The sequence below is a fragment of the Folsomia candida genome, unplaced genomic scaffold, assembly GCF_002217175.1.
Source record: "Folsomia candida strain VU population unplaced genomic scaffold, ASM221717v1 Fcan01_Sc013, whole genome shotgun sequence".
In the NCBI taxonomy this organism is placed as follows: Eukaryota; Metazoa; Arthropoda; class Collembola; order Entomobryomorpha; family Isotomidae; genus Folsomia; species Folsomia candida.
Genome location: NW_019091205.1, coordinates 2,277,931 through 2,304,657, shown reverse-complemented (window position 1 = coordinate 2,304,657; position 26,727 = coordinate 2,277,931). Strand labels below are relative to the sequence as shown.

The following is a 26,727-nucleotide window of genomic DNA, read 5'->3' as shown; positions in this document are numbered from 1 at the left end:
GCGAGACAGAGTTTTAAATTCAACGCGAATAAAATTCTAATATATGGTTGGAGCATCGGAGGTTATGCCGCAGCCCATTTGGCGTCTCACTACCAAAACGTCAAAGGCCTGGTGGGTAATCTTATTTAATATTAATGATTCTAATTAAATTTGCAAATTTGACGATAATTCTTTGGATTTTGCAGATGCTGGATGGCACTTTTGACGAGTTATTGGAGGTCGCTTTGCAAGTGGCCCCATGGTACATGTCAAAACTTGGTTAGTTTAATTTAATTATGATCAACTTCTCAATTCTATTTATTTATCAATTTTTACTGACTTACATATACATATTTTGCTTATCTTACATATTTTAATACGACAAAGTTTTCATATTTAATAATACGAAGTAGTACACTACTACATAATATGTAAATAATATTTTCGTATATGTAGTATGTAGAATCCTTTCCTTAATTTTTGATAATTATTTTGAAATTAGATGAGATATTGACAAATGCATACGTATCAAATTTTTAGGAAAACTAAAATTCAAAATTATGGAATATGTAGCATCTTAGGTACTTTCAATTTAGATGGAAATTGAATTGTTAGGCTACAAATTATTTTTTCAGAATTTTATTTCATGCAAAATTTTCATAAATAATTCCAAATTTTTCTAAATGTTTTCAGATAAATCTTTAAAAATATTTATTTCAATAATGAAATTTACTTTTGTTTATTCGGTCGACATTTATAGACATTTTTCCAAAATTATTCTTTTAAACACAACAGATTAGCCACTGAAACATGCAATGTTTAAGTTTTATTTTATAAAAAAATACATGAATTAATATTATTACTTTTAATTGTGTATAGTACGGGTTACCATTGGCCACCATTTCAACCTAAATGTGGTTGCGGAGCTGCTTGGCTACGACGGCCCGTTGCGAATTTTCAGACGAACCAACGACCAAATTATGGCACTACCTGGAATAACCGTTTCAGAAAATAGGGCTAATGTTCTGCTCACCGTCCATCTGAGGCAAAAATATCCTTTACTCTTTGACAACCAAATTTCTACGGAAGCGTTTAGAGCCTGGTTGAATCAGCGACATGTAAAGAGTAAGACCATGTACTATTTTGAAAATTTTTATATTTAAAGGTTTCAACAACACTTCGGCAAGAAATATGTAAATATTGTAATAATTTGTACATTTTTTTTTATTCTCAGCGGGAGGACAATTAATTACCATTCTGAATAAGCCCATCATAATTCCCATCAAATATAACAACATGACGGATCTTGAAAAATCCACCCTCTTGATAAAGATCGTGAGTTTCTTTGCTTGTTGCTAGATTTAGTTATAATCTAGTAAATTTGCCACTTTTTTATTCTTCAGGCCGAGAAGACTTTGGTTGATTTTGACGCTGATCACAACGATTATCTTCCAAACCAATTCTTTCTTCGACCCTGGGCGCCAGCGCCATGAAGATTTTACAAACGGTCTCATCTAAGCTGAAAGATGCCAAATTCACCGTTACGATTATGTACTAATTGTTTTGTATTTTTGTCAAGTTCTTCATTATTGTTATTCGTCGTGATTATTATCAGTTCTATTTATAATGGCTAGTTCTAAAATTAATTCAAATCTTCACCGGATCGCGAGAAATTCACTCCCTTTTAAAAATTTCTGTCATGCAAGTACTGTTAACTGTAGAACTTTCACTAATTTACTAATCAAAGAACCAGGTTAGATACCGTACTTGTCCCCAAGTTATGATTTCGTAGGTCAACACACGACAAATGAACAATAGTAGTCGTTAGTTTAAAATTAGGTTTTTGCAATTACATTTGGGTAGCTTTCAATGCGATGACGCCTTCGGTCTAGCTGCGAGTTTGACGAGATCACGATAATTACGTAGCCTTAGATAACTAATTAAACACACGCGTCAGGATTTTACATAATGCGAAGTTTCAACAAAGTAATGATGGTCTACGTGAATGAGAATGCATTTTTATTGTGAGATTGTTCTCGCGAGGAAGAAAATGCCACGGTAAAAATAGAAATTACGGATTGATCCGGTCATAATTTCGTTTAAACTGAGAATTATGGAAAACCTTGAGGCATATGTTTAACTATTTATGTAAGGTTACATAATTATCGTTATTTCGTAAAAATCGGGGCGAGACTTCGGGCGTTATTATTAATTCAACTAAAAATTAAATATCAGTTAGGTTTTTAAATGTATGTACATACATATGTAAATCAATGTTCCGTAAGCAATATCAGTTTAGTAAAGTTAGAAACGAATGGCTCCTAGTATTATGTTAAATTTCTATTATTACTCTGTACTGAGAAAGTTTGCCCAAGAATTTTGTATGATATCCGTGAATATTGCGAATTATCAATTAGAAAAAAACATGTTTTATTCGTTTGTATCAACTTTTGTTACAAATACATGTGTATATGAAAATAAGGTTTTGTACATACATACTTCATACTAGAACGTACATATTTTAAAACTGATTTTACTATAATTAAATTAGAGTAAAAATATATTTATGTTTATACATCATGCAGTTTATATATTATCTATGTACGAATTAAATTATTCGAATTACAAAAAACACGAGGGCAAACTTACTACATCCAATTAATTTGAAGCTCCTTAATCCGCAGACTAATCATTAATAATGACGAGAGGAAAAGACAAATGTCAACTGGTTAAGGTAGATTCTGTTACCTTAAATAACCTCCTTATATGCAAAATATTTCTCACTCAAAAACCCTTTCAACAAAAATCTTTTCTCCAAAATCCCAGAAAATTTCAGTTTACTCAATACCATCAGCACAACTTATTTAATTAAAATTTTTTCAATGATCAAAGCTTCGTAAAAATAATTTTGTACATGTCTAAAAATCTTCAATTGTGTAATATGTGGTGACAAAACTCCCTCGTTTGAAGAACATATAATAATTAACAAAATCAGATAGAAATTAGAATTTTTGCAGGATTTTAAACTCGAGTTTTCGTTTTTTCAAGCTTGAGTGGGTGTGACGGACGAAAATGGGGTCGTTAGCTAAAACCTAGTGGGGGGTTAGGGAGGTCAACTTAAATCAAAACATTTTTAACGTCAATCAATACGAAATTAATTTTTAGTAACATTTTAAACTGACGAAAACCCGGATTTTCCAGTTTTTTTATCATACCAGGGGGCGTGGTTGGCCCAAATGACCCCACTTGGTCAAACCCTATTACACAAGTGTAGTACTACTTCAGTACTACAACATATCCAAAGGACGTCCGCCTGGGTCAATCCCACGCTGAATGTGACCATGCGACCTGTCCCATTGGATAACGAGATGACCTCTCAAAGAACGCTTCAACGCTTAAACAGACAGCAGATGTCACTTCCGGTCAAAAATTATCAAAAAACTACTAAAATTTATGCTCTACATATATGTGGAGAAGCCCACGTCGAAAAAAAATTGAAAAATTGGTAATAGATAATTTCGAAATACCTATTTCTTGACCAAAAACAGGGTGCAAAGCGAAAGTTGGTCCGATTGCCTGTTGTATTTGCCAAAACCTACAAGTTTCTAACGACCAATTTTTTGCGAACCCCGCCTGGGGGATTTTAGGTAACAAATTTCAAGGTCTACAAGTTTTGGAACCTTTTTTTGAAAACCACTCCCATCCGGGGGTGTGGTCAACGGTGCCTAATTTCTTTATCACGTTACCCCATCAAGTGGGGTGTCATTTCAAAGCTCTCATCAAGGTCTATATAATTCCGAATAACATGAGGATAGTACGGCCACACCCAAGGTCAGGAGATGTGGTCAAAACAGAAATTTTTATATTTCGATTTTCATGATTTTTTCTTCATTTAACGAGGGGCGAAAACATGCCCATTCTTCCATTCCTTCATTTTGTAAAATAAACCGTCACAACGAATGTAACCAAGGGGTGAAAGAAGTGTGTTATCTGTATTTCAATTCAAATTGATGCATGTATGCAATTTGACCTTTAAATGACATTTCATGACCTTTTGACCTTGATGGGTGTGACCTACAGTGCCCATCTTCGAACTCGTCCTCTCTATTGACGTTAGGAGTTTACGTTCAAAATTTCAAGTGTCTATGTCTTTTCGTTCAAAAGTTATCGGAGCTACGCACAGACAGACGGACGGACGGACGGACAGACAGACGGACATAACGATCTTATAAAGGGCTTTCACCCCTTAATAATTTTGACCAAAAATTTTTTAGATTTCAGAATTATTGAGAAATGAGCTTGAACTTGTAGCGAATAATTACGGGTAACTTCAATAATAAATAATTATTGAATGAGGAAATTCAATTCAGCTTCCTGTTCAATTTATTTTAAGCAATTTACATAGTTGTATTTTTTAAATTATATCACTTTCACTCACATTTTGTTGGCCAAGATACTTTAGCATTATATTACAAATAGAATACAGGACACACAATTTATTTTGTATCTTGTATCTTGAGAATTTATTTAAATATATTTACTTTGAAATACCAGTCAAGTAAGCTACATATATACAAGATACCAAATGCTTTTCTAGTGCAAAACTGGAAAACTCGCATGCATTGTATCATTAAAACTTAGAATAACAAAAATTAAAATTGAGCCATGTTCGTTTAGAATTACTTGCTTGTATTAAATTAGAAATAAATTCTGTGTAAAATTCTACAGAATTCCGTGATCAGAACTCAAAATGTTCTACGGTTTCTATAAAATTTATGTATGTATATGTACATATTTACTTCGTAACTAATTTTACGCATGCTAATAAAATCTTGGGCTTTGGAAAAGTATCAAAAAATTGAAATAATGGGAAAAATTACATCTTGGAATCGTATGAAATGTGATGATGCATTTCTCTTTGTTTAGCTGGAGGAAATTCAGTCTCACTATCACTTCTGCTCAAATTCCTTCATTCCTTGTCAACATTTTCATCCGTTTTTGCCTGCAAAGTTCAAAGTTAATTACCTTTTGGTGATAACAGTTAACTAATTATAAATTTATGGTGGTGAGTGCAGTGGACAAATTGCTCAACTTCAAGGCCTATAATTTAAATGTAAGTATTTCCAGCTTTTAAAGATTATTCATAACTTCTGATTGGTTGAAGACGTGACAAGTTTATTTATATAATTTTTCAGTGACAAATTGCCACTGATAAATACATCACGCCATTTTGTAAATACTATGAAATTGTTACTTAATTTCACACATGCATTGCTAGTTCCACTCACGAAACGCTCAAGATTTGTATAAGTAATAAATATGTAATTTCGTAGTTGTACAGCTAAAAACGACCACATTATACATTATGAATATCCAGCCGTCCGGAAGTCACAACGTCCCCACCGGATTATCGACCGAAAGTGTTGCTCTTCCTCCTCCCCCTAAACCCAGAAAACTCCCTCGACGCCCGACCCCAGAGGACAGAGCGATCATGTTAGAAAAACGAAAGAAGGCCACCCCAGAAATCCTCGGCCCCGTCGACGAGACGGCAGATGGACGAAAAATGCACAAAAATTATGAAGTCGCTTTACAAAATTGGAATTACACCTTCGGCTTTATTACTTGGCCGCAATACACGAATAACTGGAGTCGATTATTAAGATGCATACTAGAGATTTTTAGCACATTTTTATTAATACATTGTTCAAACGTAATAAATAAAGACGTCGAAAATCGTAAAATAAATTACTCGTTATTCCATAATATATTTGCATTACTATTTTTTAAACGTCATTCCCATCATAATAAATATCAAAAAATCAATAAAATTTAAGCAAGTGACAAATAGGTAAATTTGCATATTGAGTTACCGAGGTAACCGTGTTAAGCTAGCTTATCCTCCCTGGATAAGGAATATATTGTATGCATATGTATGTACATATCTATTATGCCTTAGCTCTGCACTTTCCCCTGACTGGTAGCCCAGCGGAGTTGACACCGCTACTATATGCATCTACATAAATATAAAGCTTGAGCGTTCAACCACATTCCTACCGGGCTATGTAGCAGCCGTGCGGCGTTGATACCGCAACTTTGTGCCACAGCGTGAGAGTAGGAGACGGTTTACTCGGGTAGGCTAACGTGAAGATTATTAACCCGAGCAAAAATTCGCTCACGTTTTCTATATGGATGAAAAATCATCATTTCACAAATAAAATTTCCACTTTATTGAATTTATACCCAGTACTCGCTCTATTCCTGTTACAAGATTTCCCGGGTAAATTAAGCAGGGAACGAATTTTTTTAGAAAGTTGTGCTATTTTTTATGGAAATCTCCATGCTTTTGTCTATCAGAAACCTTGCTTCCAAGTTTTTTGTGACCTAAGGTTCCAAAGTGACAGACCAGGAGAAACAACGTGTTGCAATGTTTCAACAACATTTTGGCAAACAAAAAAAATCGTCATTTTTCAATTGTTAAACAAAAATCGGCATTACGCAGGCCGACTTCGGCATGATGCATGAAGGGATCTATTTTCATGTTCGGGACGTATTTTTCCAATCTCGCTCCGCCTTCGGAAGAATTCCCAGCCTGAAGACGATCAAGGTCGGATTTGATGTTGTTTGCCATCGGGCGACTAAGCGAGTAAAATTATTCAGTGATACGAGATAATTTCGACGCGTTGTAACGATGTAAATAATATTTATGTAGTGTTGATTTAATTTCTGAACAACTCAACAAATCTTCCCATCTGCGCAAAGAAATTGCGCTTTTTGTTGTTGTGTTCTTGGTATTATTGTTTCTGACAACGTCCCTCAGACGTTTATCCTATTTAATTCGTGGAAAGAATTATAAGAAAAACCTACGTTTTGGTGAAAGGGATTGCGTTTCATAAATTACTCGAATGGGTTCTCCGACATATGTATCGTCAAGTTGTGGAGGAACTAGAAGTCATCCAGAGACGCAATTCGTCTTGGAGGACCCACCATATCCTCGGCCTTAACTGGGAATACAATTTTGATAATAATGTACCGAAAATTTGGTAGTTCGACAATAAAGCGTGCAGTGATCCTACATAAATCTACATATAACAATTCGATTTTAACTACTTGGGTAGGAAATCTGTCGTTTCATCATTCAGAATCATGGATTTTATTGACATAATGGGGACCATAGAAGTGCATATTTAAGACCATTTTGTATGACAATTTGGTGACTTTATTCAGACAGTTGTGTACATACTCCAAAGAGCTTTATTTTCCAGCACGATGGGGACCACAAGCACGCCGCGAATATTATCAAGCTGTACTTTAAGGAAACCGGAATAAATGTTCCTGATTTGGTTGCCAAATCTCCAGGCCTCAACCAAAACGCCAATTTATGGTCTGATTTGGACCAAAGAATTTTCAACAGTAATCTGACCTCTAAAAATGAGTTAAAAAGAGGATGCGATTATTTCATAAATTTTGATCTCGGCTATACCATGATTCGAACTTCGGAACTATAAAATCTGATCCAGCCAATTTATCCATCCGCCCACTTACCCAACCATTTACGTAACCCGGATCATGGAATGGTTTACGCCACATTTAGCCATTTAATGTCACGCGATGAAAATTTCATTATGAAATTATAATTCATTCTAATTCATACATATTCTATAATGATCTTTTCAACATATTTTACGACTTTACATACTTTTTTAATGTAATAGTCTCAAAAGAAGCAGAAAACATTGTCTCGCATTTTGTACACACACTCATACTTTAACCAATTACAATAAACTTCCTAGCACGTTCTCCACCCTCTCATTTTGCTCTAAACTTGATTAAAACGTCTAAAACCAGGCAATCATCTCATTTAAATTTTGTAAGTAAACGATAAACTAAGGAGGTTATAAAAGGACGGACAATACCCGAGTAGAAGCTCATGTTACTCGAATATTATGACAATATTTGTGGTATAGGATAAGTATTCGTATTGGATTTGTGCTACAATTTTTGAACTGTGCTGTATTAAATAAATATTTGGCATCAATATTGTATTAACAGTATTGTATAAATATTGGAAATAGTCTCATCATTTTTGCCGGAAAGGAACTAATACTTAAAGTATACCAATTAAATACTGGCAACTCGGGTAAATCTAAGATTAGTTTTGCATTGTTATTATATTATATCAGTATTACAGTTTAGCTCCTCCCAGAAGCCAAAATTTGGTGGGAGAACTTCACATCGTGTCTTCTGTCTTGCACTCTGCACTCAGTCATAGTTTTAAATTGCTTAGAATTCTTATTAAAAATTATGGAAAAGACATTTTCTGTTGTTGTCTTCCCTGACGATAAAACAGTGGACGCCGTCCCTACAATTTGGGTGAATTTCGAAGAGAGCACTTGTCAATACCCAGACTTAAATCTTATAACGGCTGCAAAACTGCGGAATTTAATTAACAGCGCAACTCCTCCACAACCTGAATGGAAATTGTACAATTGCAAGGTGCTAGCACAATCAGGTAAGATACACATTTTCTATTAATATATTGTAAAATAAATTATCCAGTTAATACTAAAATAAATCAATTTAATATCAACTTGTAGAATCTATACTTGATGCAAGATACAAGGCCAACTTGGCGCAAGATACATCAGGAGTTGAGTCAGATTCCACACCCACCGCGAGCAAAAAGCGACGAGTGAAGCGTCCGCACGTGTCGCAGAAGGCCTCTCCAATCCCTTGCTCCAGCTCCGATGAAGATACCCCGAACGATGAAATACCGGAAGTAGACTTTACAATACCGGTGGACCCTCTTCACTCTGGTAGAACTCATTGGAGTTATTATACTGGAGATGACTAGTCTAATATTATCGTTCGTTTTCAGGTGGCCAAAATTTATTGGTGGATAGCAATTTATCGAGTACGGGGCATTATTTTACGATATCGGAGGGGAGTGGTTCCTCTAACCACATCAATCAAAGCCGACCTTTGCTGTTGAATCCGGTCGAAGGTCATGATCTCTCAACAATAATATCTGCTGTTCCAGTTCCGAGTATAATTGATGTTTCAGTTCCATCAAAGTCATCTGACTCGTTTCCGGTGACGCAAGGGGAATTTAAGAGTAATATTCGAAATATACATGATAAATTATCATTGATAATTACGCACTAATTTTAATATATATTTTTTTATTTAATGGTTTAGGGTTTAAGCAAAAGCTATTCGCAAGTATTGTCAAAATACAGGACACACAATCACATATTTTGAAATTGGTGTCTTCAAAACATATCGTCCCAACTGGAGATCAGGAATTTGACTTCAGTACCATCCCGAAATTGCCATGTACTAATTTGAGCGAGCTAAGGGAACTGGATAATTATGTTGAAGAAAACAGAAGTTTGTTTGTAAGTATGCAATTAAATCTCAATTTGTAGAAAATAGAACTAACAACTCAAGTTCCATACATGGAATACAGGTGGAATACATTCGTTTAATTGGAGGAGATAGTGTAGATCTTGTTGTTAAGAAAATACTTGGTCGTATATTCAGCCGCCCATTCGCAACGGAAGTGAGCCGAACCGGAAGAGGTACGGACAAAGCTGCTTTCACCGAATTCCACAACATAGAAGCATCATTGATAAGTATGCATTTTTTCCCAACCGGTTTTACACGTCCTTCATTTAAAGTCTTAATTTACATAACTAATTACTTCAATTTATTAAGGTGCAACTCGACGCCATTACAGAGGTGCAACAGAGTCAGAAATCAACAAATCGACACAAGACTTTTTCGTATTTGCTCCTGATCGTAATAAGAGCCGCGACCACCGTCGAAAAGCAGTCAAGAATACAGCACAATCTCATCATAATGTCGTCAGTTCGAACTCATCAAAGGCGACTTCGACGACGAGTTGAGATTTTAATGGAGGACAGTGCAAATATTGAAGAAATGAATCTTTCCGATGATAACGATTACGTAAATAGATCTAATGTAGATATAAATAATAGTTGCGAGGATGTCGATAGTTTTATAGGGAATGAAAATTCGACGGATTCAGAATATTATCCATATTCCTCTGAATCTGAAGAAGAGTGTGGAGAAAAGTTTAGTTTTAGGGGCGAATTAACCAGTTGGGCTCTTAGAAATAATATCACTGCAATGGCGCTTGACGAATTACTTTATATTTTAAGGAAATCGGATGACAAAAAATCTGATCTTCCTTTATGTAGCAAAACCCTTTTAAAAACTCCTACATCTTATAATATTCTCAAATGGGGCTATGGAGAATATTTTCATTTTGGAATTAGCAAAATATTATGCAAACTAGAATTGTCTCATTTCAAATTAAATCAACGTTCAATTAGTTTAATAATAGGAATTGATGGAATTCCTATTAGTCGGAGCTCAAAAAAACAGTTTTGGCCAATTCTTGGAAAAATTGATCAAAAGAATTTTCCTACTGCTTTTTTAATCGGTTTATTTTATGGAGACAGTAAGCCGTTAAACTGTAATGAATATTTATCGGCGTTCATTCTAGAGATGCAACAGTCCCTGCAAGATGGTGTAGTTATATCAGGGCATAAGTTTGATATCACAAAATGTATTAAAATATTAAAATGTATTTTTGCAGATGCCCCAGCTCGGAGTTATTTAAAAGGCGTAAAGTCTCACAACGGATATTTTGCATGCGAACGTTGTACCACCAAAGGTATTTATGATGGCACCAAGGTAATTTATCCCGAGCTGGTGGTTGAACTTAGAACCAATGATAGTTTTCGTTCAAAAAGTCAGCCAGAACATCACACAAGTGACTCACCCCTGCTTCAATTATCTTTGGATATGATAAGTCAATTTCCGCTTGACTACCTGCATCTTGTTTGCCTGGGCGTCATGCGGAAGTTACTTAATATTTGGTGCAGAGGAAAAGTGCCATACAAGCAAAGTCAACTACAAATAGATATGTTGTCTGGGGCACTAGTTGGATTTAGACGAAATTTCCCTTCAGAATTTCATAGAAAACCTAGATCCACTTCAGAATTAGAATACTGGAAAGGCAGCGAGTACAGGAATTTTTTGCTATACAGTGGCGTGGTAGCACTTAAAAATATTTTAAATGAAGATAAATATAAAAACTTTTTGCTGTTGTCTTGTGGAGTAAGGGTACTGCTGAGCGATAATAAAGCATGGTACAGTTTTGGTCGGCAATGCTTAAATGAGTTCGCAAAAAATATTCCTCTTTTGTATTCTGATAAAGTTTTTACCTATAATATGCATTCAATTATTCACTAAGCAGACGACTGTGATATATTTGGTTCTATTGAAACTATTAGCGCGTTCTGTTTTGAGAATTACATGCAAACTTTACAAAGAATGCTACGAGGAAAGTCCCACTGCCTGGCGCAAGTAATTAGAAGGGTTTCTGAAAATTTTGACACATTCTCTGCCAAAGATTTTGTCGAAATTTCCACAGACAATTATAAATTTTCGGCAAAGATTGGTGACAATTGCATATTGCTGAAAGATGGAGGGGTTGGTACGATTGAGTTTGTAGACAAAGAAGCAAGTATATTTTTTATCGGAATTTTATATTTTTTATTGTTTAATCGGAAAGAGTCATTTTTTAATTTTCCTGTCAATAGTTGCAAGTTAAATATTTTTCGAGTCTCAAAACCTACACTCAGGTCAATTCCTGTTTCGCAGATATCAGTAGCAAGAAAATGTGTTCTTCTCCCCTTAGAGTTAGATAGTTTCGTAAGTTTTCCCATGTAATTTCGATTAGTAATATAAATGTACTCGTATGTATTTGAGATATATATTTGTTACTTTAGCTTAATTAACTGAATATAAATAAATAAGTTTCATATTTCATGTATATGTCATTTAGCATATTAGATGAGTATCTCATTTAGCATATTACATGAGTATATGATTTAGCATAGTATGTCATATTGTAGGAATATTGTTTGTGTATAATGAAACTAGTCACAACATATACTAACCCAATACTTACATTATACGTAAATCAGACATTCGTAGTATACTGGCGTTGGAGTATTCGGGGACTATGGGCAAATGCGACAAAGTGAATGTTTAAATTGCTACCTGGATCTAATATTAATATAAGCACAAATTTCTACTCGGGTACATACACAATTACGAAAATGTTACCCAATTACGCAATAACTAATTCGAATATTTCATTATCTACTAATAAGCACAAAAGTAAATAATTATTTATCCGGGTAAATAATCCTGGCAAACTTTAAAATATATAAATGACAAAAACGAGAAGGAAGAATTAAATTCAACTCACAACGATCTTTTGCATGCATGTATGTACATGCATTTAACTAATTATGTAGCTTATCGCTGACCAAGCTTCGATAACACGGGGGGAGGAGGAGGAGAATTAAAAATTAGCAAAGTGCAGAAAAAAACAGTCATCACATGCGATGCGGGAGACGGCGAGGCGAAAAAAGTCGGCTGGACAATGAATGACCCCTTCGTCCGTCTCGCTCTCACCTTCTTCACCGCATCTCACTGCCGGCAGCCAGCCAGTGGACTTGAAAAACGAACAGTTTTTTTTATCAGCTGCAGTGGAGGTCAGGATTTTTTTCTGGATTGCTTCTACATTTTTGGCTTTATATTTGGGGGATTCAACTTATCCAACGACATATCTGGTGTCCTTGGTACTTTTAGTTCTCGAACTGGCTTCTCAAGTGTACTACTATTCGTGTTCTCCGTCCTCTACACTAAACTTTGCTTGCTCTAACCGAGAAGTAAGTTAACTAAACTAAGAATTAAAAATACTACTTTAATTTATGTACACCGGTGGCTAAATTATGTAACCAACATTAGCACAAAATATTTATTTCTTATGGTGTATGGATTTACTAATCTAACTCAAAACGCTTGAATTTAATCCGATTTCAAGAAATGTTTTTAAAATTGTTCGCTCAAAATTACTGCCCTGAAATTAAATAGACTTTAAAATTATTATTAGACTATTCAACTTTGCAATGTGCATGTAACCTGTTCAGTTTAAAGGATGCAAAAGACGTACAATTGTTGAAAACGGAAAGTTTCTGAAAAGTAGAAGTAATTCTGAGCTCATTTTTGGAATCAGGTTAAAATTCGAAAAGTAACACCGCTTTGAATAATCCTGGGTTTGGCTAAAAGTTAACTTTAAATTCCGGAAAATAAATGTGAATTCAGGCATGACATTTTATCCAGAAGTGCGAACAATTTGAGACAGATTCTAAAACTATGTATGTAGAGTAGGCTGAAAATTTGAGCAGGAATGTACAACAGTAAATTGCAAAAAAATGCAACAAAATGAAATTGAAATTACAAAATTGTATGCAGTAAATTGTTAGGAGGTCTCACATGTGTCATATTTGACATTATCGATTCTGCGAGTCATTTAATTCAGACAAAATTTTCTTCGTTTTCTAATTTACACATCTACATATGTAAATGTTCCTTGTGAATTTTCCCGTAACGTTGCAAGGTTTACGAAAAATCGCATGAAATTTTGGCTAGAAACTACCAGCCGCGTCAGGCAAGCGGTGCATGTAAATTCTACCCAATCAATTTTATGTATGTATTAGTTTACCGAGTTTTCCAACCACGTTAATTTTGTGGCTAATCAAAAATTATATGTATGCAACAATAATTGGTCAGATATTTCTTAAAATTTTGCGAAGTTTACAAGGTGCTGATTTTAATTGATTCGGTCTTCTCACGCAGTATTGAAACTTAGGGCGAACTAAATGCAAAACTATGCATGCTACACAGCCTGCACGTGCAGTGTAGCTTTGTAAACTGCGTAAGTTAAACAAAAGTGTTAGTTGTGATTTCATCTCGATAACGAATGTGATATGTATGTACAGGGAAATGGAATTGTTCGCGTGATAAATACATACGTACAAATGTGTAAACTTTGTAAGGTTCGGTTCACCAATTTACACTTGGGGGACGTTGGTAAACTTCTCAACGCAAAAAGGGGTGGGTGGGTGCCCCAAAAAAAACAAAAATTAAGTTTACACACCTCCCATTACACACTTATATTTAAAAATCAAAATTTACCTCCATCTTATCTTATTAAATGTGCATTTCGCATTTAGCCTTATTTTTCAATATTTTATGTTACAACACATTTACCAGATTTCACTATGAGCCCAATACGAAAACCATGAGTAAAGACTTCTGAGCGCAGAGTAAAATTAACTGGTGTGCATAAAATGTATCTATGTACAGAAAAATTAATTGGCATTCTCGCAATATTACAGGGCCAATTTGGAGACGGTATCGTGTTAGCGAAGCATCCATTGTCCATCGGTTGGTTGGATTACATAAAAGTAAGCTATTTTCTATCGATTAAAAACCACTTCAGCCACAACTCGGTACTTTCATATGTGTGCATCCATGCACTTAATCTACCCACATCTTGTCAAAGCTAAATAGATTCTTACAAATTACATAATTTTGCAACATCTTTACAATTTCGTAAATTATGCGGGATTATCGCAACTCAAACCCCTTCTCCTAGACGTGTCTCAGTTCCACGAGACAGTATTTCATTACCTCGTTTCGAGAAAATATAAAAATTACCAAAATCCGATCTAAACTTGATTTTCTGTGAGATTTTAACCAGAGTTTACGAGGTTTTCACTGCTTTATGTGGGCGTGGCCGGCGCGAATGAGGTGTGAGGGCAAACCACGTGCATATGCATACATTGTACTATTGCACTATTATATTCCCAGGCAGAAGTAGCTTGCTTATATCCAACATCAAAAATTACGCTTTGAAATTTCGAATTTTTCTGAAGGTCACCAAATTTTAAAAAACTTAAAAGGCCCAAAATCAAACTTTATATGATTAAGAAACTACTTAGGATCAATAAAAGGCAAAAACTTTTAAAAAATGGATTTTTAGTGATTTTTTAAACTAGGGAAACCCTGGGTTTCACCCTTTTTCGCTCAAATCAGTGGGTGTAACGGGCAGAAATGGGGTTGCACGGTAAAATCCTGCCACACTCATGAGGCACGGACCTAGTCCGACCACATATCCAAAGGACACCCAAATCCGTGACGCCCACAGAAGAAACCATCGCCCGAAGCGTTTGACCCCATATTTAAATTGTGCCCAAAATGACGCTTCGAACTTTATACATGAAACCAAATTCATTTCCGGTTATAATTGGGGACCGAGTTTATGAAAATTAGAATGCGTATACATTTAGAGTTCCCAGCGTTGAAAAAAAGTTGGAAAATTTCTCACACCAAATTTCGGATGACCTACTTCATCACCAAAATTGGGATATCGTGTGGTATTCTATGCACATATATATGCATGTTATATTGTATTCAGAAGCATATTATCTTATGTTTAATGCGGAGCTTTTGCATGTAAATTTTCTAAACCTGGCAAATTTTCAGAAACGGAACAATCCTCATTCCCCACTCACAAAATTTATGTATCCTACCTAGAAAAAAATACATATCGATGCATGCTTTATTTACTAAATGTAACGACGACAGCGTCAGCATGCCATCATTTATCCACTTTTTACCTGTTTGAATAATTCAAAAATATGATTCTTCTCACAATCAAGTTTAGTTTTCCATTTGCACGTTTATGAATAAATCTTGATTGAATGATTATTTTTGCAGGTCACGGCGGACGACCATTTATCGTATTTTTGTAGTTGTCTTTTCACCGCCTTGAAATCTGTGGTAAGCTTGCAATGAATATTTTTTACTAGAATTTACATTAATAATTTTGCGAAATTATGATATGTATGTATATACACAGTGGTCCACGGATCCGAGTGTTTTTTTTATGTCCCCCAAGCCGGTTTTATAAACCAGTCGCTTTTCTATCCTAATATGTTAATGTCCCCCTATGTCCCCACGGCTTCTGTGGCCAATGCACGTACATTAAAGGTCAATTGATTTTGGGTTATATATATATATATTTGGCTTTTCGGGAAATTCGTCTCGGTTAGATTTGAGGAGATTAAAATATTACGTATTTACATATTTTGTTTGGCAATGACAAATTTTTCTTCGTCACATTTCCTGTAACATATGTTCTGTGGATCGAATACTTTTGCGTTATTAACCCCTCTCGAGATAGTTAGAGGGTTCTGAATAATTAGGAGTTTTAAATAATTTTCGGAACAGTTTGCTGACTCTATTTGTCCTGATGATACCATAATTTTGGAGGGCTTTTGGCCTCCCGGATTTAGTTTTTGGCAAAAGATCAGTTTACGCTCGGTAATCCCTTCAATAAAATTTCAATTGTCCTTAAAAAATCCAGTAAAATATCAGTAACGAATTTCCAGATAGGTAGTCTACTTCTCAGGGGCAACATCCAATTCAATTTATTTTATTTTTTTCCGCGACCAGAAATGCATGAAAATATCTTTTGCATATCTCAAAAACACTCGATTTGCTGAAACGTGTGATGAAATGGCTCTCTCGTTCCAAGAAAATACAAGATTTAACAGGATAAAATCGAAATTAGAATTTTTTGCGAATTTTTAACACAAGTTTTCGTTTTTTCACGTCTGAGTGGGAGTGGTTGGGGTCATTGGATCAGAATAAGTCGGGGGTTAGGGAGGTCTACTTTAGCGACTAAGTTGTTAACTTCTATCAATAAGAAATTTATTTTTATGAATATTTTAAACGAGGGAAAACTGAGATTTTCCGTTTTTTTGGTCAAACCGGGGGGTGTGCCAGGTTCAAATGACCTCATATGACCAAACCCTCCTACACGGTTCGAATACCACATTAGTACTACAACATATCCAAAGAGCATCCAGATCTGTCTATCCCACGGTCAATGTCATCATGCGATATGTCCCTTTGAATTACGAGATGCGACGTCAAAGCACGCTTAGGTCCATCCACAGAATGCAGAGGTCATTTCCGGTCATAAATTACTAAAGCCATATTCATATATAAACCCAACAAGTATGTAGGGAAGCCCACGTTGAAAAAAAAGTAGAAAAATCTTTACACATAATTTCGAACCACATACTTCATGACAAAAAACAGGGTGTCAGTAGAAAATTGCGTGAATTTAGAGCGAATTATGATATTATGTATAAGATAGCAGTATTATTTTTATGGAAAACCTTCAAGCCATCAAGTTTCTTGACATTTCTTTACCTTTGGCTATCTTAGAATGAATTGATATCGCCCGGATCCCTGAGGTCACACAAATCAAGCTCAAAGGTCAAAATATCGTTCCCTTTGACACACCAAGAGTCATATATTTTTGAGTAGCTGCTGGACTTAAGTATGGTTTATGCTTAACGTCCTCGTTACATAACGTCGCCATAGCGTTAGCGTTCCTTCCTTCATAACGGGTTTACACTTTCTGTAGTTTTTACGATCGCTTTCTCTCAACGCTAGTTTTAGCTATCGGTCATCGAAGGGAAAGTAAAAACCCGTAAAAAATCATAGCCATTTCATAATCTCACAAAAACAATTATGCCAATTAAACAAAAACAAAAAAACAAAAAGAATCATCTTCAGTCACGAGATTGGACACGGTACTGTTTGTTTAGAGATAGTTTCATTACCAAAAGTATTTAACCAACTCATTACTCAATTAAATATAAACTACTATTACCTTTCATCCGGGTCAACAATGTCACGGATGAAACGCATTGCTCCTTCATGCCGGAAGAAGGGACGTGGCTTGTCCTCTTTTCCACTTGGATTGCGTAATTTTCGCAGGAATCCGCTGAATTGGCTGCGTAATTTTGTCCACAGTTGTTGACAATCGAACTCTGAAAAATTGCCTTTTTAGAGTTAATACAAGTGAGAATATAGACTCTGCAGTAAAACAAACTGACCTGTCTTTCCTAGTAGCTTTCCAATTTCCTCCCACATCACCGCACGAGTGTTTCTATTTTTGTATGCAGGATCCTTCTTGTCGTACAGTGATGGACGTTGCTGAACTAGAAGAATTAATTTTTCTTCCAGATCCAGTGGAGATTTGGGCGCAGATATCACTTTTGTAGTCATTTTGTGAAATTTTGAAATCGCAAATGGAAATATTTATAAAATTGTAATGGTTTCTAAAAATTTCCTTGCTCCTTCATCCGTGTAAAAGTTGAACTCTGTTCAACTTTCATGGTGATCGTGAAGGTGCCGTGAAATGAAGGAGGAAACAATGCATAAACCCGCATGGCGAATTGCATAGCGACCGCTATGGCGACGCGAATGTAACGAGGACGGGAACTAAAAACCCGTCGGTTATCAATTCTCTAAGAGATCGCTACAATTAATCAGAAAGCATAAACGCACCTTTAGGAATACAAATTCGTGTCACACTTTGGGTCTGCGGTCAACCACTGACCTCCCAAGGGAGCTTGAAAGGTAAATAATTTACGAAAATGTTCATCCGTTCAATTCCGCCGAATTTTGTATATGTTGTAGATCTTTGCGACTAGAATTGTTTCTAGATTTTCTACTATGCCATGAATTAAAATTAATTTATGAGAAATAATGTTCATATTATTATTTCAGATTTGTCTCTACGTCTTGGGTGGTAATCAACTGATCTCGTAAGAATTGGGTAATCTACAATTTCAATGTACTTTCAAACTTGAGTTGGCTTCAGTAATATGTATGTGCATACATATATTTACACACTTTCCAATTTTCCTTTGCATGGTTATGACCGCCATAAAAATTATTAATTTGTCTAAAAAGGATGAAATGGAAATTGAAAACTGTATTAAATTCATTCCAACTGACAAATATACATAACCCCGTGGTTGTAATTAGAATTAGGTCATAAAAACTTGTATGCAAATTTCTGGTTCTATAGGGTTATCGAGATAGGTTTGAGTTTTAAATAATTTTTCGGAACAGTTTGCTAACCCTATTTGCTCGGATTAGTCGATATCGTTGATTTAGAAACGGTTTCGAAGCGGTTTTGGCTTACAAGTTTTAGCTTTTTGGCAAAAGATCAGTTTTCGCTCGGTAATCCCTACAATAAAATTTCAATTGTCCTTAAAAGCCAACAAAATATCAGTAACGAATTTCCAGATAGTTAGTCTACTTCTCAGGGGCAACATCCAATTAATTTAATTTTTTTTTCCGCGAGCAGAAATTCCTGCGAATATTTTGTGCTTATCTAAAAAAAACTCGATTTGCTTAAAATAATGATAAAATGGCTCAGAAAATACAAAATTTGACAGGATCAGACCGAAATTAGAATTTTTTGAGAATTTTGAACTGAAGTTTTCGTTACTTCATACCTGAGTGGGTGTGGTTGGGGTCATGGGAAAAAAATAAGTAGGGGGTTAGGGAGGTCTACATCAATTACACCATTGTCAATTTCTATCAATAAGAAATTTATTTTTATGAATATTTTAAACGAGGGAAAACTGAGATTTTCCGTTTTTTTGGTCAAACCGGGGGTGTGCCTGGTTCAAATGACCTCATATGGCCAAACCCTTCTGCACGGTTCAAGTACTACCTTAGTTCTACAACATATCCAAAGGGCATCCAGATCTGTCAATCCCACGGTGAATGTCATCATGCGAAGTGTCCCCTTGAATTACGAGATGCGACCTCAAAGCACGCTTAGGTCCATCCACGTAATGCAGAGGTCATTTCCGGTTTAAAATTAGTAACGCCTTATTCAAATATAAACTCTACAAGTATTTAGGGAAGCCCACGTTGAAAAGAATTTGGAAAAATCTTTACACATAATTTCGAACCATGTATTTCATGACAAAAAACCGAGTGTCAAGCGAAATTTTGGGCGAATTACGATATTTTTATAAGATACAAGTATTGCTTTTTTTTTAAAACCTTCCTGCCATCAAATTTCTTGACGTTTCTTTACATTAGTAATGTTAGTATTCGTGTATCACTTACTTCTAAGTCGAATTGAGCCCGACCTTATTTTGGGGTCAAGGTAAAGGTCATCGTGCCGCATAAATAGGGTGTGTTTAAAAGGGATAGGTAGCGAGATTCAGAATATGTACATATTTATATTTTGTGAGACGTTTGACCACCACCACACTTCGTGGGTATAATTTGTAGTGAAAACCTGTTTCCGGGAATTTTCGTAATTTTTGGAAAATTTTCCAACATCTGGGATTCCAACCCAAAAATTAAATTAAATTAAAATTCCAACCAATTTATGAAAAATAGTGTGCAAATTATTATCTTGTCTAAAAACGATGGCATGAAATCGAAACATACATATATGTACTGATTTGATTGCCGTTAAAATACAAAATAATCTCGAAAGTTCTTTTAAATGATAACATAGATTAATTACTAATCAAATTGTCCTGTCCAATTAATTTTAGACGATTAATATTTTGCATCTTTTAAATTACATCAATTTCAATCACATTTTTCCAGGTTTATTTGACCCGGAAACGCCGGACGATGGGCAATTTCATATCGCATGTCTTCGCACCCCAATTGTACTACTGTTACCATTACGATGTAAGTATGGATAATTTACCATCACGTTTCATTACTTTATGTTTCCCTAATTACATAATACGAGTTATGTATTAATTGTATTTATTAATGTATTAATTGGGGTGCTCAAACTGCTCAGAAATAATTAGTAGTTGTAGAAAATTAAGATCTTAAACTTCTACAACTACTAATTATTTCTGAGCAGTTTGAGCACCCCAATTAATACATTTCATGCTATAGAAATATTTGATTAGCCTCCCGTCTACTCTGCTAACGCCTTTGAAGAAATTGGGGACCTTTGCTTGGGGTACCTCTTCCCAATGGGTCTGATTCTCTCTCTGTGCGGACGGGAGCCACAGTATGCCCTCTACTTGGGGATATTTCTCGCCTTCTGCCTCACTCTCCGGGGGATTGGTCGTATGTCTAATCCGACATATGAAATTTTTTTTCAAATTTGGGAGAGAGCCGTCGCCGACCCGGAATTCCAGAACATTGACGCACTTCGCCGGTATGACTTTGCGTTCTGGGGTTGGCCGGTCGGATTTCGATCTTTTAGAGTTGCTATTGAACATGGAGTTAATAATTGGCTCGGCTCCATAATTGGTTGGCCTATTGCACACTCGGTTGGGATCTACTGCTTGTATCCCGGGGTCATTATGAGCTATTGGAACCAATGCGTTTTGCGAGTGAGTGGTATTTTCAATTTTTATGTACTAACAATGCGGTTGTGTGAAATGCAGGCTAGAATTATGTGGTTCAAGTAAATAAAATCAACGCTAACTGAGGCATTTTGTGTGATGGTTGATAATTGTCGAAAAAGTTGAGGTCAATGTTGAAAAAATGGGAGATTTTAATCATACACTATACTTCAATTCTATTCTCCTCGTCAATTTTCAGTCCGATTTTTGACTCTTATTCGAGCAAAAAAATAGTGGCAAAAACGAATCTTAAAATAATTACTGAGAGTCAGGCACGTTGGTGAAAACGTTTTTGAGGTTGAATAACCCCGGAACGGTTTGTCGTAGCGGGTCAAAATTTTGAACAGAGGAGCATATTATCCTCAGGTAGGTGTGTGCAAAAATTCAACTCTCTACTTTCAAAACTGCCTCCCCCACAGCCCCCAGAAGTTGAGTAACTAATTTCAACTCTTTCCAAACTCCGTCAAAAAAATCGTTCTCCACAGAAATTTTTTTGTTTTCAAGTATCTGAACCCAAAGAAGTCCATTTGACTTACATCGAGGGATTGTACAGATATTTCACTATTCGAAGTGATTTTTATCTCCAATATAGGTTCAAGGTCATTTGCATAATCTTCGGTCAACTTTGCCATCTTCTAAGACGCTCCGTCATGATGAAAAATCACATTAATTATTTTTTACCGTGCAATTTAGCAAAATACTATTCTAAAACTGGTTTCAATACACGGTCCATACAATACTTTGCAGATACTTTCACTTTTTGGGGGACTTTGGTAAGTGGGACGACACCACGACCCGACATAAACTGTTTAAAAAAGTTCTCCTTACAAAGAAGCACCAACTTGCGTGAATTGTTTTCGGCATTTGTCGTGTAGTAAGCTCTTCGAACCTAATTAGTAACTTGTAGAGAAATTAGTGCTTCGTGAAATGTCACCAATAACTCACTCTGATTTCTTCACAGAAAATTCGAAAAATTTTTTTGTAAACACGGGCGCGATTTTTTCCCTGCTTTTCGGTCAGCTGATGCACACGACTATTCCGACGAAGTAGTTTCTTCAAAATGTTAATTTCTCTTTTCACTGAACGCTTAGACACCCCAACCTTACGGGAAATTTCCTTTTGGGTCGGTGGATTGTCTTTTGAGGTCAAGAGGTCACTTTTCCTATGCTCCGTCGGAATTAACACTTTCTTGCCTTCTTTCAGGAGGTGGTGGTTGCCCTCTACTCAAAATTTATCGCTTTTCACCTATATTTTTCAATACCTTATTGATTCTAGATTTCGAAACCGTTTTCCATTCACTTTTAACATGTTTTGTTATTTGGCTGTACGACGACTTAAGTTTGCAAAGAGTTTTTATGACTGTCTCACCTTCTGGGGGCTGTGGGGGAGGCATTTTTGAAAGTAGAGAGTTGAATTTTTGCACACAACTATCTGAGGATAACATGCTCCTCTGTTCAAAATTTTGACCGGCTGCGACAAACCGTTCCGGGGTTATTCAACCTCAAAAACGTTTTCACCAACGTGCCTGACTCTCAGTATTATGCAATTATTAGTCATTTTTCGATATAATGTTCGATATTGTGTAAAATATTTTTTGCTCAAATTAATACCTGCAGTTTGTTGCACTTTCTTTTTACCAGAGAACATAAATACATGCATATGCACATACATACATTCGTATATTGAATAAATACAGCTATGATAAAATTGAAAGTACGACAAAATACTGGTATTAATTTGAGAAAAAAATATTTTAGAGCGATTAATGTTCGTGTGAAAAAGAAGAAATTATAAACCGTAGATATAAAGCAATTTTTGCTATGAAAAATCTAAAATCAGTTTTCAAGCTTGATGAAACCGTATTTTAGCCAAAATCTTATTAATACACATTTACATATGAAATTTTATTCGGTTCGTGTAAAACGAGTTTTGGAGAAAACCGAAGACCAGTTTTACAAATATGTAAAAAGAACAGCATGTATGTGAGTGAGAAACCCGACCGAAAATTGATAAGAGGGGAATACAATAAGATAGAATGTTAGTGGAATTTGCATCTTCCACCTGACAAAAAAAGTTACCCGTTTGTTCAACTTCGACTTCAAATATTTCCACATTTCACAACCATTTCACAAGACGTTATTTATGTGAGCCACATAATTCCGAATTTGCAATCAAATCGGAGTATCGCACTTCGCCTCATCGCATTCTAAGTTATCCTTTGTTTTATATCGCGTTCATTTAAATTTTAAAAGTTCCCACATACTTAATTTTTGAAACCGTACTTATGCACAAAATCAATGCTACATAAATATTTATGCACAATTTTTATTTTGATCTCGTAGCGTCGGAGGGCCCGGCTTGTCATGGAGGAAGGTGGAATGAGGAACAAAATTATGTCTTCCGATGGATGTGAGATCGACACGATATTTTTGGATCGTAGGGGGTAATACACACTAAATTAATTCAAATTTTTCAAAATTTAAGATTTTTATCCCGACAAGGTACGAAATTGGGAATTTTTTGAACGGTTCAAAGACTTTCATCATTTTCTATATCTTTTCGATAACACTTATGCTATATTATCTTTATGTAATAAGGATTCTAAAATATTTTAAACGAGGCTGTGTAATTAATTAGCATAATTACTCAATTTCCATATGACTGATTAGTTTGTGTCCGATTAATATACGCAGGGTCAAGAAAACCCGGGTCGGCAGATTTTTAGTCCTCTGCCTAGAAGGGAACCAATCGTATTATGAGTGGGGGATGAACAGAACCGCCATCCAAGCAGGATACTCAGTTCTTGGGTTCAACAGACCCGGATTCGGGGAGTCCACTGTACTTTTTCCAAGTTTTAAAATATCATAAATTTACCTTTATTAAATATGTATTTGAATTTCTTCAGGGGCACCCCTTTCCGAAGTTTGAGTTGAATGCAGCTGAAGCCATAATGCAATATTGTCAGGAGGTACTGGGGTTTGATGATAACCACATCATCATCTACGCCTGGTCGATCGGGGGATTTCCCGGCTCTTATCTTTCAGGACAATACCCCAACATCCGGGGTTTGGTGGGGCATTTTCCTTACTTTTAACGATTTGATTTTTTGTTGTAAATGCGATAATAATTTTTTGGGCAAATAATTCCTTACAGATAATTGATGGAAGTTTCGAAGACGTTTTGCCTGTGGTACTAAACTTTGTACCCAGATGTCTGTCCATTTTGGGTTAGTTTTATATCATGATCATCATAAACTTGTAAAATACTTATCAATTTCCATTTTTATTGAATTAATCATACAACGATTCATATTTATTTATGAACAAAAAATCTTCAAATAATATTTTCATACGGTGGTAGAACCTTTCCTAATTTTCTGATAATTAGTTTTAAATTCCAAGAGAAATTCGGAAATAAGCATACATTTTTTGGCAAGCTAAAAATTCGCCGTAAGTAAATTGTTGCATTGGGAAATTTCCAAAAGTGCCTTAAATTGTAAGGCTACGAATTATGTCTTTAGGGTTTTTAATTTACAAAAAATGTAAAAAAAAATGTTCCAAATTTTTCCTATTATCATTTCAAAAGATTTATTAAGGGATAAATCCTCTTTATAAAATCGTTTTGTCCTCTCTCATTAATAATTAAAGTTCCTCAAGTATGTAGTGGGGTAGACGTAATTATAAATTGGGCCACGTTGGTCACAATCACACCTAGCGAGGTTTCAGATCCTCAGTTTCTTAAATTAAAACCACGTTATATATAGGAATTAAAATCGAGTATTTTCAATTCGCTGTTAAATTCGATAGGTAATTTTTACTTGAGACACCCCGTCGACTGTGTGAGAGAATTTAAATGTCGAAAAAATTGGTCAAAATTTTGATAGGAAAACATCATTTCGAAGGTTTTATCCCTTGGTTGCATGCTGTGTAACGGTTTATTCTAGAAATCGAATTCGTATGTGTTTATTTGGTCAGCCTTTGTTAAAATTAGACTGACTTTCAAGCAAGAGAAATTTGCATTCGGAAACTTGCAGTATTTTAGTTGTACCCTGTTTAAAATGAATTTATGTTTTTTGTGCTTAGTTCGAATTATGATCCGAAGTCAATTTGACTTGCGGAGCAGCCTTGAGCTTGTACGGTATCATAGACCGATCCGGATTTTCCGACGAACGCGTGATGCCATTATGGCCCATCCACCGGGGGAAATTGCCACCAATCGGGCAAACATGTTACTAGCGGACGTACTCCTACAAAGACATCCCATTCTGATGAACAATGCACTTGCCTTTGCGGCACTTACGGAGTGGTTGAGCGTCCCACACATTCGAGGTAGCACATCAATATTGCGAAAATTTTATTTTTACAATACAGTCATGGTCACACATTTTGTATAAAACTCAAAACCAGATAATATGTGTCAAACTTAATGGCCAATTCACAAAATTTGTTACAATGAAATACGAAAATCGGGTTAAAAATATTTCCACTTTTACTTCTTCGATGAATGGACCTAAGCTACGTGCGACCTCAAGTTGTTTCTTGTTAGATTTTTAAACTTTGCTGCGTAATATGACCCCCGCCAAGATTCCTGATTTTATATGTACATTTGTATGTACGTACATGTTTGAACCAGATTCCAATACGGGAAGATTTTGAAAACCGGTTTTCGATCTTCCCAAATTTTTTAGTGTGGTATAATTGAAACAAAATGGAGGCAGTAATTTGAGGAAAAAATATTTCATAAGAGTAAATTTTGTATGAAAAAGAAGGTGTGATAAATTGTAGCTCAAAATCAATTTTTATTATAAGACATCGAAACGACGCAGTATTCAACTTTGATGAAACCGCATTTTTGCAAAAAATTACTTTCGATTAAATTTATAACCGGTTTTACAAAACTTGGTTCTGGTTGCCAAAATGTTACAGAATTATGCGTAATTTGGTACGCAACGGAATATTTCTGAAAGCTGACTATTAGATAATTAATATTGATTAAAAACTATCAATAAATCAACCAATTAATCAAATGGTAATAGCCGTTATGGGTATAAATATATCGTGTCGCGGACACACGCGAGTACCGACATAAATACTTAAAGATTTCAGAAACCCTGTCTCCGGATATAGAAAAATATAGAAAAGGTGAAATTTTTATACATTTTTTTTTAATTCACAGGACCAGCCGCAATTCGGGCAATGGAACTTGAGCAGCTCAACATTCCTGCTGATCCCACCAATCTCACCAACCAAGCCAAGGCAAATCTGATCATAAGATTAGTAAGTTTCATTACATATTTGATGCTAAATTCGGTCAAAATTTTGTAAATTTACTGCTTTTTGTTTTTGGTAGGCTGAGAGAATTCTGACAGATTTAGATGCAACCCATAATACCCTCATCCCGGTCGACCTCTTTCTCCGCCCCTGGACTGCATGAAATTAGTAATGAGTAGTAAAGCAAATTTCAAACCGATAGAGTTTCCCCATGCAAATTTATTTATTGGTAACTAAATTAGGTCCAAATTAAAAGTCGAAATTTATTTGACATATTTGAGCAAGTAATTTAGATAGAAACCAGGGTCTAAATCTCAGAT

General features: G+C 35.4%; 2 protein-coding genes and 1 long non-coding RNA gene across 3 annotated transcripts; all 3 read left to right on the top strand.

The window, feature by feature from the left end:
* LOC110855539 (protein ABHD16B) lies at positions 1 to 1,472 on the top strand. Its single transcript, XM_035856527.1, has 5 exons — positions 1 to 111; positions 186 to 258; positions 859 to 1,104; positions 1,214 to 1,314; positions 1,383 to 1,472. The coding sequence occupies exons 2-5, from the start codon at positions 186 to 188 to the stop codon at positions 1,470 to 1,472; spliced, it is 510 nt and encodes a 169-aa protein (XP_035712420.1). The 5' UTR covers positions 1 to 111.
* A 16,633-nt stretch (positions 1,473 to 18,105) lies between these two features.
* Positions 18,106 to 20,451, top strand: LOC118437439. The gene is made up of 3 exons (XR_004836110.1): positions 18,106 to 18,366; positions 18,517 to 18,565; positions 20,374 to 20,451. It is a non-coding gene; the product is annotated as an uncharacterized LOC118437439 (long non-coding RNA).
* A 3,049-nt stretch (positions 20,452 to 23,500) lies between these two features.
* Positions 23,501 to 25,530, top strand: LOC110855538 (phosphatidylserine lipase ABHD16A). The gene is made up of 5 exons (XM_035856526.1): positions 23,501 to 23,580; positions 23,831 to 23,975; positions 24,043 to 24,207; positions 24,291 to 24,363; positions 25,220 to 25,530. The coding sequence occupies exons 1-5, from the start codon at positions 23,501 to 23,503 to the stop codon at positions 25,528 to 25,530; spliced, it is 774 nt and encodes a 257-aa protein (XP_035712419.1).
* The last annotated feature ends 1,197 nt before the right edge of the window (positions 25,531 to 26,727 follow it).